The sequence below is a fragment of the Scyliorhinus canicula genome, chromosome 7, assembly GCF_902713615.1.
Source record: "Scyliorhinus canicula chromosome 7, sScyCan1.1, whole genome shotgun sequence".
Classification (NCBI taxonomy): Eukaryota; Metazoa; Chordata; class Chondrichthyes; order Carcharhiniformes; family Scyliorhinidae; genus Scyliorhinus; species Scyliorhinus canicula.
The window spans coordinates 134,742,054-134,757,142 of NC_052152.1; the positions used below are offsets into that span (position 1 = coordinate 134,742,054).

Sequence of the window (15,089 nt, forward strand, 5' to 3'; positions counted from 1 at the left end):
GAAATAGGAGGGTTGAGAGTGACTGAGTGAGAGATGAGGAGGAACTGGGGGTTTTGAATTTTCCCACTTCTTCCCCCCACCCCCCCCCCCCCCCACCCCCCCCCCCCCCCCCCCACCCCTCCCCCCCCCATTGCACAGAGGTATGAAGAGTGCGTGTTAGATTAAAAGGAAATGGAGTGTCATTGGGTGGTGAGGGGCTAGCATTGGACAGAGTTATGGCAGGAAGTGAGTCGTTTGTAAAATGAGGCAGACTGAGCTTGTGCCCCTGAAACAGAGAGTGACTTTTTATTCCTATGTGGACTGGCAAGGTCAGCGTTTGTTGCTCGCCGCTAATTGTCCTTGAGAAGGTAACCACGGGACAGCATGGTGGCGCAGTGGGTTAGCCCTGCAGCCTCACGGTGCCGAGGTCCCAGGTTCGAATCCCGGCTCTGGTTAACTATCCGTGTGGAGTTTGCATATTCTCCCTGTGCTTGTGTGGGTTTCGTCCCCACAACCCAAAAGATGTGCAGGCTAGGTGGATTGGCCACACTAAATTGCCCCAAAATTAGAAAAAATTAATTGGATACACTAAATTTAGAAAAAAAAGAGAAGGTAACCGCTACAGTCCCTGAGGTGCAGGAACACCCACTGTGCTGTTAGGAAGGGAGTTCCAAGATTTTGACCCTGCAACAGTGAAGGAATGGTGATATGATACCAAGTCCAGAATGTGTGTGGCTTGGAAGAGAACTCGCAGATGGTGATGTTCCCATGAGGTCTCCTGCTCTTCACCAACTAGGTGTTGAATCACATTGGATTGGAAGGTGCCATCAAAGGACCCTTGATGAGTTGCTCCATGCATCTTGTCGACTGCACGTGGCAGCCACTGTGCGTCAGTGGTGGGGAGAGTGATTGTTTAATGTGGTAGTCGGAGTCCCAATCAAGTGGTTGCTTTGTCCTGGATGGTGTCGAGGAGTCGTTGGAGATTCACTCATCCAGGAAAGTGCAGAGTATTCCATCACACTCCTGACTTGTGCCATGTAGATGGTGGACAGGTTGACACTCTGCCGAGGCAGTGTGATATTGCAGGGGCTGGTTTAGCACAGTGGGCTAAATAGCTGGCTTGCAATGCAGAGCAATGCCAGCAGCGCGGGTTCAATTCCCGTACTGGCCTCCCCGAACAGGCGCCGGAATGTGGCGACTAGGGGCTTTTCACAGTAACTTCATTGAAGCCTACTTGTGACAATAAGCGATTATTATTATTAAGATGCTACGTGACACACTGCACTGCAGCTACAAAACTGGCTGCTGATTCGGCTTGGGGGTTGGAAGTTTGACGTTGGTTTAAAACATGTGTGGAGAGGCAGCTGGCTCTCAGAAGTCTCACATCGCTACAGGCAGCATGTATGCCAGCTGCTACCTGTTAATGAGATTTATTTTTCATGCGCATTGAACTTAAACTCCTTGGTTGGACTCCACCTAATCAGAATATCAACCCTTCGGCAGTAAACTCTTCAATAAGACAGTACATGGGAGTTCTGTTCTTGATTGCTATCAGTTTATCCCTGCTGAACAGTGCTTGTGGATTTTAAGGGAGGACAGACTCTTGCTTGACATTGGTACCCCCAATATTCCTCCAAATCATTACCTCTTGTGCATCACCCACTTTCTTTGCTGCAGCCATTGCTTTCAGCTGCCTAGACCCAAGCACTGCAGTGTTCTCCCTAAACCTCTCTCCTTTTTCCGCGTCCCTCTTCCCTCATTTTAAGGTACTCCTTAAAACATACCTTTGACGAAGCTTTTGATCACATGACCTTATGTTTCCATTTTCTTGGTGTCAATTTTTGACTGGTAATGTTCCTGAGAAATGCCATGGGATGTTTTACTACATTGTTGCTGACCCTTGTTGGCCAGGCACATTCTTTAATTACGGCACCGTTAGGAGGTGGAATGGCTCAGTGAGTAGCTATCTTGCATCTGAGCAGAAGACCCTTGTGTTCATGTCCCATTCCAGGACTTTATGGCTATGAAATAGCCCAGCCATTTGTGCAGGCAAATCGGTGACTATCTGTGCAAGTTGCCAGCCCAGGTAAATGGAGAGTATTCGTGTCAGGAAGGGCATTCAGCTGTGAAGCGACCCCTCAAATCCAAACTCGATGGCTGATGTGAAGCACTGCATTGAGTTTGTTCATGGGGAAAAGTCAAAAAGAGGAGCCAGTCAACTCAAAGTGAACAACTTCAATTGATCGTCGTTGCCCTGCTTGGGGCGGGAGGGGGGGGGGCATTTGGATGATCAATTAAAGTGCCATAGCATACAAGGCTACGGAGCAAATGATGGAAAATGGGATGAGAATAGATAGGTGCTTGAGGGCCGCCGCAGACACAATGAGACTCTTATATGATGGCCAGCTCCTGTGAAACTACGGAAGCTGAGAGGAGGGGAGAGACTGGAACACCCTCCCTAACCCCCAGAGTATCAGCAGGACACTCCAAAACTGAAGAAATTCAATTACACTCCTTAATTTAGCCCTCAAATGTAACTGTGATGATTGAACTTGCTGCATTAAATATTTTAAATAACGTACACCAAAAAGACAGTGGCCACCAGGGTTACTGTGTGCACTCCCCTGTGGTGAGGTAACTGCACCATGGCTCTCAATGAAGTTGTTTTCCTTCCAGTATTTCTATAAAATTGGTCTTGCGATAAGCTCTATTTGCAGCCTGCCCAATCTACACACTTTGTCAGCTGTACTGCAGTCCTGTGTCACTTTTTGAGTTGCTTTGAATTCAAAGGCCCTTGTCACCCTGTTAGCCAAGATTGAATATCACCACATTGTTCCTTTTTCACACTCCATGAAGCATGCAAGTATAATTGGGGTGAGGATTACCTCAAAGAAAAGTGGTTTGAACCGAATCAGGAGCTCACTGTGAGCTTTTGGGCACACATCTGGATTCTAGTGACTCTCCCATGTAACAAGTGTAAGAATATAATTTTATCAATCACAGATCCTCATGGATTTGTTTTTTTAATCAAAATTTAAGTTGGGCAGAACACTAGATGGTGCCCCTTTCGATCACACCAAGCTTGTCTCCTCCCTGCAGAATTAAAACCCTCCTGTCCAACCTCGCCCACTCAAGGGGCTGCGCCTTCCTGCCTTATCTGAAGCCATTGCCTCCTTTTTTGATGCTGCTGCCTCTCCCTTGAGGAACGTAAACCATTTGCCTCATCCAGCCCACAACCAGATATCCATCAATAATTATACTTTGCACATCTTGCCTTTAGTTCATTTCACAGTAACTTCATTGCAGTGTTAATGTAAGCCTACTTATGACGATAATAGAGATTATTATTATTTAATCACCTGTTTTAAAGAACAATGAATTCTTTCACCTGAAAGTAATGTCTCTGTAATTCTAAATCCTCCTGTGGTCCTCCAAAGCGCTTATTAATTCTGAACTGACCGCCTTTCTGCGAATCTCTTCAGCCTGCCCATCCTGCTGAGAGTTGGGAGGAAATTTTCAGATGCTTAAGGCTTGTCCTTGCACAAGTTGGAGTATTTTGAAAGGAAGTGGTGATGGAGTAGAGAGAGACCTGGGGTATTGGAGACTTGCATATTGTGGGTCTCACAAGCCACCACCCATCTCCAGTTACATTTCTTTCACTCAGCAACAGCATCTTTTACTGTAGAATCATGGAAACCCTACAGTGCAGAAGGAGGCCATTCAGCCCATCGAATCTGCACCGACCCTTCGAATGAGCACCCTATCCATTTACACTCCCCCGTCAACCCTGGCCTATCACCCGTAACCCCACCTGTCCTGCACATCCCTGGACACTAAGGGGCAATTTAGCATGGCCAATCCATCCAACCCGCATATCTTCAGACTGTGGGAGGAATGAGGAGGACAAGGTGGAAACCCAAGCAGACACAGGGAGAAAGTGCAAACTCTACACAGACAGTCACCCAAAGCCAGAGTTGAACCCGGGTCCCTGGCGTTGTGAGGCAGCAGTGCTGATCACTGTGCCGTTGGGACTTAGCGTAAACTGGGAATTTAGCAATTGTTAGATTGAAAAGAGACCAAAGGCCCATTGAGTTTATCTTCTATCATTCTGGGATACAATGCCATGATTGGTCAACAACTCCTTTTATCAGCCACTCACTTAACAATTCGCCGACAACCGACCCAGAAAGAAAAAACAATTCAGACCAGTATTCTTACTTCCCTGTTTTGCTAGTTTTTTTTTCTTCTGTTGACTCTGACATGTCGCAATGGGAACTGCATTGGCAGAGAGCTATAGCAACCATGGGCAGAATCCTATTGTGGTGTTGGTGGGGGGGGGGGTTCTTGTTAGCCCTGGTAGGAAAGTCAGAGAAGTTGCCTCTCTTCACGAAGGTCTGTCAAGCCACACACTAATCAGACCGTGTCGTGGCTACCTGCAGGCTTTCCCCAGGACAGAATTTTACACTCTTCCACTGGTGGTTGTTGGCAGTGTTGGGGTGGGGGGTGTAAAGATGGTGGCTGTAAAATTACTTGGACAGCCTTCCTGCCGGGCTCCAGCCCGGGCCGGCCGCTCTACAATTTTATGCTGGGGCGGGCGAGTCCTAAGCCAGCCTGACCCCTATTATTAACCACTTAAAGGCATTTCCCGCCCAGCTTCATTTTCGGGCTTGCAGGAGGAGCTCTGGGATAGGAGGGAAGCCCAAAAAGTGAGCCTGTTCAGGCCTTCAGTAGGGCCGGGCACCTCCTTCAGCATCCTCTCTTTATCATCAGGCCCCACCCCCTCCCCTATAAGATCAGGCCCCTGATTGTCTTCCCTCCCATCGTCCGGGGCCTTACTTCCTGAATCTGCCCTCGAGCCCCAAAACATCCCTGATCCTGGACTCCTGAGATTTGGGCTCTGGGGACTATTTGGAGTCCGAGTCCTGTATGGCCTTGAGCAGTGCTACTCAAAGTGTGGTACGCGTACCGCTGCCGGTACGCGAGCCATCGTCTGCCGGTACGTGGAGTGTTTCCAGAAAAGAAAGAGACAGTAGTGATATTCAATGCCACGGGAGACTGCCGGTCCCTGGCACATTGGAAAAAAAAACTGCCGGTCCGCCACATCAGATAGTTTGAGAATCACTGGCTTAGAGAGCTGCAGGCCGATCAGGTTGACTGACAGCTCTGAGGCAGAGCTTCATCTTGAGTGAAGGGCAGAAGTCCCACCTTCAGCCAATTAACGCTTGTTGGAGCATTAAATGGCTACTCGGCAGGCAGTATCGATGGAATGTGTACTCCACCAACTTCACAGATCATGGAAAGGGAAACCAAGCCATCCTAAATATCCTGGCCCCGGAATCGAGATCCCAGAAATGGAAGTCCAGCCCGGTGAGAGCTGCCTTTCAGAGGTTATAATTCTTGAGTAATGTTTGGGGGGGAAGAGTGGTTTCGTGGAGTGGGATGAGATGCAGGCAGAGGTCGTCATTGGGTATCAAGAGTGAATGTGGGGAAGTGCTCTCTGTGGGACCCCCTCTTCCAACGGGGCGGCACGATAGCACAGTGGTTAGCACAATTGCTCCACAGCTCCATGGTCCCAGGTTCAATTCCTGGCTTGGGTCACTGTCTGTGCGGAGACTGCATGTTCTCCCCGTGTCTGTGTGGGTTTCCTCCGGTTGCTCTGGTTTCATCCCACAGTCTAAAGATGTGCAGGTTAGGTGGATTAGCCATGCTAAATTGCCCTTGGTGTCCAAAAAAAGGTGAGGTTACTGGGTTATGGGGATGGGGTGGAGGTGTCGGCTTAGTTGGGCGTGCTCTTTCCAGGGGCCAGTGCAGACTTGATGGGCCAAATGGCCGCCTCCTGCACTGTAAATGCTATGATTCTATGAACTGCCCAACCTCTGGCCCCGAGGTGACAGGTTCACATGTCGTGCACACCGCATGGTGACAAGCTCACTTGCAGCTGGATTAATACTGGTGATGGCAGCATGGCTAGGTGAAATGAAAATCGCTTATTGTCACAAGTAGGTTTCAAATGAAGTTACTGTGAAAAGCCCCTAGTCGCCACATTCCGGCGCCTGTTCGGCGAGGCTGGTACGGGAACGGGTCATCAGTTGGTCACTCAAGGGTCTCGAGTGGTGGCAGGGTGAGAACATCAAACATGGGCCTTCTGGTCCAGAACCTAATTCCACCAGTGGGTAAAATAGCACCTTTGAATTGAGACAACGCCCCTTCCCTACAGTGGAATAGTGTAATTGAATCTATATCATCCACCTGACAGAGCAAAAATGGGCCTTGGTTTAACGTTTAATCTGAAAGATGGCTGGGGCGGCACGGTTGGGCAGTGGTTAGCACTGTTGCCTACGACGCTGAGGACTCCGGTTCGATCCCGGCCCTGGGTCACTGTCGGTGTGGAGTTTGCACATTCTCCCCTTGTCTGTGTGGGTTTCACCCCAACGGCCCAAAGATGTGCAGGTTAGGTGGATTTGCCATGCTAAATTGCCCCTTAATTGTAAAAAAATAATTGGGTACTCTAAATTTATTTATTTTTAATCTGAAAGATGCCACCTCCAACAGTGCAGCACTCCCTCACTACTGCAGTGAGGTGTCATCCTTGGGCGCGATTCTCCAGTCTCCTTGTGCTCTCGCTCAAGTGAAATGTGGCCAGTAAATAGCAGGAGAGGCAGAAAGCTATAGCCGTGCCATCTGCCAAACAGCTTGCGATGCAACCGGCCCACTCCTGTAGGTGGAATCGCAATCTCGCCGTAGCGTGGTGAGCAACCAATTATCACCACTTAAGTCCTATTTCGTACAATTAACGTGAGACATCCCTTATCCTCCCGTCATTCATCGGCCTCCCCAGCAGGTGGTCACGCTGGCACTGATTGGCATTCCTTTTTAAAAAGGTGAACCTGGCGGAAGGGCTTCTGTGAGGAGCTGAGGAAGTGAGCAGCCATCTTTGCTCACAGGCAAAGAGCCCTCGGCAGGGGTGGGCTGCCATGGGAGGATGGGGGGAGGGAGGCGCTGGGAGGACAACCGATGGGGCAACTGTTTGTTGCACCACCACGCCAACCCCTGGATCGTGTGTACCCGTTCCGGGGGCAACATTTGTCGCTGCCCGTCTGGCGGACCGACCACCCATAACTCCCACCGACTGCCGAGGCCTCTGGTCGTGTGGCTGAAGGCTATTGCTAATGGGGAATTGGCAGTCATGGCTCAGTGAGCACTTCACACAACCCAAGTGGATTCCCGTAGATGGGCAGGCCATGTACCCTGTGGGAGTCAAATCGTGATGCCTGGACACTGTGTCTGAACACTGCAAGAGGCAACACCGCACACACAGCAGCCAACATCTGAACACCCAGGAGATGGGACATAGCTCCGGGGACATGTCCATGGCTGGAGGGTGGGTGAGTGCCACAGGAAGGGGACCGGCGCCCAGTCCAGGTGGCATGCCTGGCAAGTGTCCGGGGTACAGTGTCTGGCATCCGGTGAGGGGGGCTCCACTGCGGCAGGGTATGCGTGGGCTGGGGGTTCAATGGGGGATTAGAGAGTCCTGGGATGGGAGCAACGCTGTTTGTCAGTCTAACACCCTCTCCCAATGCCTTACAGATATTGAAGGCTATGGCAGGGATTTTGGACCCAGAGCAGGCCCTAGTGATGCTGCTGGTAGTCCAGGCGATCCGACTGAGGTGGCGGCGGCAGCCGCAGCTGCAGTGCCCGCAGATGCTCGAGGCGATGGCCCATGAGTCGGAACCTACCGCACATCCTGAAGACCCGGCCGCCTATCAGGTTAGGGAGGGACCCGTCCTGTGATGGCCCAAGGTGTACAGGTGTCACCGGTCATTTGAACAGATGATGGACAGCATGTGCCACAGCAGACTCCGCCTCAACAAGGAGATGGCGCGGCCCATGCGGTACGTACCGATGGACTTGGCACCACATGGAACAGGAGGATACCTGCTCCCGGTGTGGCCATCAAGGTCAACGCAGCTCTGAACTTTTACACCTTGGATCATTCCAGGGCATTAGCGGGAACCTGTGTGGTATCTCACAGACCACAGCCCACAGGTGCATCTGACAGGTCGCAGATGCCCAGGCGGAAAACTACATCATCTGTGACATAGACCAAGCCGAACAAGATGCACGGAAAACAGGTTTCGTTGTCGTCGCCAGGTTGCTCCAGGTCTAGGGGGTAGTGGATGCCACGCATGTCGCCCTGGGGGGACACCGGGCCATCTGGGGGTGCCCTATGTGAACAGAAAGGGGTTCCACTCCCTGAACATACAACTCGTGTGTGTGATCACCAGGTCAAGACCATGCACGTGTGTGCACGCTTCCCGGGAGTGTCCGTGACAGCTACATCCTGGGCAGTCGGTCAACCCAGGCCTCTTCGAGGAGCACCGCAGGTTGGACTGCTAGCTCTTGTGGGATAAGGGGTAACCACTGAGGACCTGGCTCATGTCACCAGTACGGAGGCCGGAGACAGAGGCTGAGACCTGGTACCTTGAGGCCTATGTTGCCACCGGGCTGTCATTGAATGGTGCATCGGACTCCTTAAGATGTGGCTCTTGTGGCTCTGGTACCTCGGCCACTCCGGCAGTGCACTGCAGTACACTCCCCCAGAAGGCCACACGCTTTGTGGCCTCTGCCGTGTCCTCCACAACTTCACACAGCAGCGGGGCAATGAGCTGGAGGTTGGTGATCAAGAACCTGTGGCCACCTCCAAGGAGGAGGATGAGATGGCGCCGGACCAGCAGGGGCTGGAGGGTGATGCCAGGGAGGAACTGGAGGACCATCTGGACGTTGCAGGACAGGTGGCAATGATTAGGGTCCGGCAAGCCCGGAGGGCCAGGGAGGCCCTTGTACTCGCCCACTTCACTTAGGACATAACTTGGTCAATCACCTCCCATTTCCCACTCTCCCAGGGTATGTGTCACATCGTTCCAGGGTGCTGGAATTGTGTCAGCACCGTCAGTGGGTCACCACGGGCAGGGCAGTGTGTGTGTGGGGGGGGGGGGGGGGGGGGGGGGGGAAATGAAACAGGCAGAGCTGAGTGCCAGTGCTCCTCCATCCATGCCATGCTCTGACCCCTGCCTGTCTGCTGAGTGCTCGCCCACACCCACCACCTGTACGTGATGTGCCGGGGGGGGGGTTTCTGGAGGGATGAGCCAAAGGTTCGGAGGTCAGCTCGCATTGCCGATGAAAGAGGCATCATACTGGTTGTCCTCAAGGTTGTTTATTGTGCTGTACAATGCCCCACTCTCCCGGTGGTATTACCCTAGCAGTGTTAGCCTTGGTGCCACGCATCGCCGGCAACATCTCCTGCGCCTGTAGCCTCTGGGACTATTCCAAACGGTTATCGACCTGCTGGAGTGTCGCTGACATCTCCCTCTGAATGTCACGGCCGCACCCTAACTTCTCCATCAGCTCCGCGATGTCCTTTTCCACAGGCTTATGTCAGGCTGGGACCCAGCTGGGTCCTAGGATCCAGCACACCTCCCAGTGCTGTCTCACCTGGGGGTTCCTACCTCCGCCAATGTGCATCAGCAGCTGTGTGGTGCTCACCAGATTGTGCCCCAGAAGCCTGACCACTAATATTTCCCACCAAGGCGTGTGTATCTGTTCTGGTGGAAGGTGGGGATGACCGCTGTGTCGTGTCTGTTATGTGGCATCCTTGGAGCTCTCCTCCGAGGTTGTCTCCTGGGAGGCTGGAGAGGTGACGCCCGGGATGGGTTGGCGCCGTCGGCTGAAGGAGCTGTGGGAGATTGGATGTGGTCAATGGGAGGGATGGGTCAGTCAGTAAGTCACGTTTGGCAGGTCCTTCGGCTGGGGCCTGGAGGATCCTCACCACCTGCGGAGTCCCCCAGCCGCGTTGGTGACCGCTCTGTCCTCGGCCACCCCAGTCGCCTCCAGGGCTCGCTCCTCGTAGGAGGTGAGGATTCTTATGTCCAGCACCCCACCGCCAGTCTGGACCCTCTCCTGGCGATTGTGGAAGAGTTTTTCCTGAGGAGACACAGAGGGCATCATTAGCCATGCATATGGTTCACTGTGGTGGTGGGGCGGAGCGGGGGGGGGCGCGGGTTGCAGGGAGAGGGGGTTTGAGGGGAGGTTTGGGTGTTGCATGGCGAGTTGGGGGTGGATGCTCAGGGGGGCGGAAAGATCTTGTGGGGGAGAGAGAAGGGCATTGGTGTCTACACACTGGTGCTGCCTGGTATAGATCGTTGACCTTTTTCCGGCACTGTGTGGCCAGTCCTCTAGGTCACACTCATGGCTCTCACAGTCACCGCCACCTCGTCCCAGGCGTATGGCTGACCCTCTGGGGAACAGGACATCCCTCCTGGCCACCACTACGTCTAGGAGCCTCCGCAGATGTGCATCCCCGAATCTTGGGTCAGGTCTCCTGGGCGCCATTGCTGCGAGCTGGCTGGGGTTGGCTGAGCAAGTGCGGCTTAAATGCTGCTCGACCTTGTTATCGAGGGGCTGACGAGCACAGTGCTGGCGAATCTGCTGGCAAGCCTTCATTTGCGGCAAGAAGCTCATGGGGCTTCAATAACTGGACCAATTAATATCGAATAGTGTTGCCAACCTCGCCAGGCCAGGCCGTGCGTGGGGAACCTCGCGGCAGTTCCCGCTCGCTACCACACTTAGAAATTTTTCGGGAGTCCCGGCTCTGGGTCACTGTCCTTGTGGAGCTTTCACATTCTCCCTACGTTTGCGTGGATTTCGCCCGCACAACCAAAAGATGTGCAGGGTAGGTGGATTGGCCGTGCTAAATTGCCCCTTAATTGAAAAAAATGAATTGGGTACTCTAAATTTATTTTTAAAAAAGAGATTTTTATCGAGAATCGTGCCCCTTGTTTTTTGTGCTGAAGTCCTGGAGTGGGACTTGAACCCCCAGTTTTCTTATTCGCGTCCCAGCTGTCACAGATATGTGGGAGAGGAATCTGAGAGAAAGAGGTGGCTGATAATTTGAGATGGGTGGGGTCATGTGTCTGTGAGGTGGCAGAAGCTACAACCCAGCATTTAAAATATTTGGCCACAGAAATCTATTCTAAATATAGCTAATAGTCTTGTGGTTTTGTGCTGACTGTGAACTGCTCTTTCAATATGAATGCTGTAAGGTATGACCTGATCTGGAATGTTATCTGGTTCATTTGATTGCTAACTCAGCTCTTTGTCATTTTCAGAAAAAGCCACTGATTGCAATTATCCGGGAGGTCTGTGATGGGTAAGTGCTGTTGTCTCACAACTAACCTTGGCCAAAAGGGGGGCTTGGTGAAGTCAGTGGATAAAGCTTGGTATGGGTTGGGGGGGGAGGGATGACTCAGTCACTGATGCATTGTGATTAGAGGTTGAGTAAGATGCAGGTCGACTGATGAATTTTATTTTTATACAAGGCGATATGGGCTCCACCAGCTACGACAGCATTTATTGCCCATCCCTAATTGCCCTTGAAGAGAAGGCTTTGATACAGTCACAGTGTGATGAGTGGTGATTTTGACAGATATAATGCAGCCCGAGTGATGTAATACATAGTGAGTAAGTACCTGTCAGATTGTGATCAATGACTGGTAAGATGAGCACTGCACACATCTTGGCTGAAAACCAGTATTTAAAGAATGGATGTTCAGATATGATCCTATTGCTACGATACAACTGGCCATTCATCTCATTTGTGGGATATTGCTGTGCAGAAATTGGCTGCTTCAGTTGTCTACCAAACAACAGTCAGTCTACGTCTGTTAGAAAGTACAGGTGTATTCTTAATTAAAATTTACTCCACAAATCAATTGGCTTCTTGCATATTGTAACAGGTACTACCGATATATTAAATATGTAACACATAAATGATCTTTAAAAATCATACATTTACAGAACAGTTCTCTGGTTTAATTGAGGGGCTCAGATACATCACTGCTCAGAGCTTGGTATACAGGTTGATCAGATCGTAAAAGATCCCATATACCTGTTCCAACACCCAGTTAATTCCTTTCTCTGTCTCTTGATATTTCAATCTGTGTCTTCTGGAATTATGCTATTATGGGGTTTTATTCTTGTTTAATCAGGTGATTTGAACAAGCGTTTTCCCTTGCACCGTATCTTTTTAGTTTTAATCCATTAAAATTAACCCGTTCTTTTCCCAGAGACCAGTATAACTCCCCTTCTTTGCCAAGTTTTAACTCTTGACCTGTCAAAATTGCTGTTCTGTCAAGTGAAACTTGTAATTATGGCCGGGATTCTCTAATCCCACGGCCAGGTTCTCACGCACCTTCCAGATCCCGCCATGTGGGACCTGAGTAACCCATGCCGGCGGGACTCGGCCGAACTGAGCGGCCACTTGCCCAGAGAATTGCCGGGGTGGGGGGGGGGGGGTGCTTTCAACAGCCCTTGACTGCCGCCGCGACAGTACCCAAGAATGAGCGCTGGAGAATCGGTAAGCTGGCATTGGGGCAGCGTGGCGCGATTCTCCCCCCACCCCCGGGGATTCTCCGACCCGGCGTGGGGTCGGAGAATCCCGGCCAAATGTCTGCGTTTGATCATCTACCGTTCTATGTTAATCTCCTGCTTTCAACGAGGATGGTGGATATTCAGATGGTGTTCTTTCCAGGAAGTTCTGCAACTGTTATCAAATGGTTAAAATTCTCTGCAATTCATGCATTAATACTGTATGCGCTGGAATGCCTTTTAATTCGGTTTGATATCTTAAACTGACCACTGCTTTTAAGTTTGGCACTGCATCTACACTAACTCGTACTTCCTGACTTAGAATTCCTAGTGCAGGAGGAGGCCATTTGGCCCATCGAGTCTGCAACGACCCTCCGAAAGAGCACTGTACCTAGATCCCTGCCTTATACCCGCAACCTAACCTGCACATCCCTGGACACTAAGGGGCAATTTAGGATGCCAATCCACCTAACCTGCACATTTTTGGGCTGTGGGAGGAAACTTGAGCACCCGGAAGAAACCCACGTAGACACGGGGAGAACGTGCAAACTCCACACAGCCACCCAAGGTTGGAATTGAACCCGGGTCCCTGGCGGTGTGAGGCAGCAGTGCTAACAACTATGCCGCCCCTTTACCCTTTACCCTGTCAAATCAAGATTAATAAGATGACCTCTCATTCTTCTAAAATCCAGTGGGTTTAGGCCCAACCTAACCTTTCTTCATAAGATAAGCCCTTTGTCCCAGGAATGAGTCGCGTGAACCTTCTCTGACTGCTTGTGATACCCTTATAGGAGACTAAAACAGTAATCCAAAACAGAGTACATAATATTCCAGATGTAGTCTCTCCAATGCCCTGTACAGCTGTGGCAAACATGTCCTATTTTTATACTTCATTCCCCTCAATAAATGTCAACATTCCATTTGCCTTTCAAATCGCATACTTGCATACCAGCTTCTTCTGATTCATGTATCAGGGTGCACAGATCCCTCTGGACCATTGAGTTCTGCAATCAAAGGCTGCTTTTCTAGCCTTCCTGCCAAAGTGAACAAGTTAAAATTTTCCCACATTACGCTCTATCTGCCAATTTTTTGCCCTCTTGCTTACCCTATCTGTATCTCGTTTGTAGATTCTATTACCTTCTCCCTATCCAACCTATACTTTCCTACCTATCCTGGTCTCATCGTCCAATTTGACTACCATACATTCAGTCCCTTCCTCCAAATCATTGATGTGAATTGTAATTAGTTGAGACCCCCAGCACTGATGCCCGTGGCAACCCCCCCCCAGTTACAGATTGCCACCAAACCGAAACAGACCCATTTATCCCGACCCTCTGCTTCTCGATAGCCAACCAGTCCTTTATCCAGGTTAATGTGTTACCCTCTATGCCATGTTACTCCTCTCTTGTGCAGTAACCGTTGATGTGGCACCTTTTCCCTCCTGCTCTGGACGTGGCAGAAACGTTGGTTTAATTTTTATCCTGCTGCCCACTCTGCCACATTATTGTTTTTTTTAAAAAATATTTTTATTACAGTTTGCGTTTTTACACCTGTACATGAAAAGAAATGGATGAGACGGCAACAGTTTTGCCCCGGTGGTCTTGAGTTCATATTCGGTGTTAATAATGGAGAGAATCCAGTAGGAACTCATTATCCCATTTTCCCTCTTTATGGCAATTTGTTCTGTATTTCTGTCCACTTGTGTTGAAAGAAAATCGATGGACTGTTTTGTTTCCTCCAATGTTTTTGGCAGTCGACAGCAAAAGGTGCAACCTTATGTTGTGAATAGAATGCACAATACCTTGCCAAATAACTTCACAATCTCTCCAATATAGTTCATTTTCCATTGATATGGATAGGGTAGGAGAGTGGACCTGGGGAGGGTGCTCTCTCGCAGGATCAGGGTAGACTCAATGGACTGAATAGTTTCCTCCTGCACTGTCTGTAGGGATTCTATGACCAGTCATTCGTGACTTATTCTGGCTTGGCAGTATTTACGACCCATTTCCTTTTCACTAGTAGCCATATGTCCTATTTCCCTATGAAAATTAAACTAGCTCCATATTGACACCTGACTCGTCAATTTGCCCCAGCATCTGTGTTTCTTGAATTTGCTCCTTAAATCTCGCTCTCGTATACTTTAAAATGTGTCTCCTGCTCCATCATTCTAGCTGCCTCTCCAAATATCTTCAGTGTCAAATTTTGTCTGCCTCTGCAATGCCTTGGGATGTTTTACTAAAATAACGGCACTATATAAATGCACGTTGATGCAACTATTAAAGGTTATATGCCTGTGAACTCTACTCCTTCTCCCGCTATGAGCTTACCTCATTTTGTACATCATTCAGGAACTGCTGTGCAATAGACCACAAACTGGAAGGAGCCAAACTCCCTGAGGGCACAGTGCTCTCGAGAGCAAATCATTCCGAGCAAATACAAAAGCAAATCTGTTCCAGCCTGCAATCATAGAGTGAGTGAGTGATTGATGGGAATTGTTATCTGCTGGTTACTCCAGTAATCCCATGGTCATTAACTCCAGAATTAATATCTGTATTTGCTTTTTCAGCATAACCTTAACCCCATCCCCTCCAGCCAGTGTGTGTGGAAAGTTTGGTTATCGATACTGGTGAACATTAGTTTTTGCATATCTGGGGCAATCCTTCCCTATGCATCGTAGATTGTGCTGT

The 15,089-nt window shown here is 50.1% G+C and overlaps 1 protein-coding gene across 5 annotated transcripts in view; it reads left to right on the forward strand.

Annotated features, from left to right (window-relative positions):
• Positions 1-15,089, forward strand: part of LOC119969395 (engulfment and cell motility protein 2) — a 242,824-nt gene that overhangs the window by 73,235 nt on the left and 154,500 nt on the right. For all 5 annotated transcript variants that reach the window (XM_038802980.1, XM_038802983.1, XM_038802982.1 and 2 more), the window contains one exon: positions 11,145-11,185. In XM_038802980.1, the coding sequence (XP_038658908.1) occupies positions 11,145-11,185 (41 nt within the window). The remainder of the gene's footprint in view (positions 1-11,144; positions 11,186-15,089) is intronic.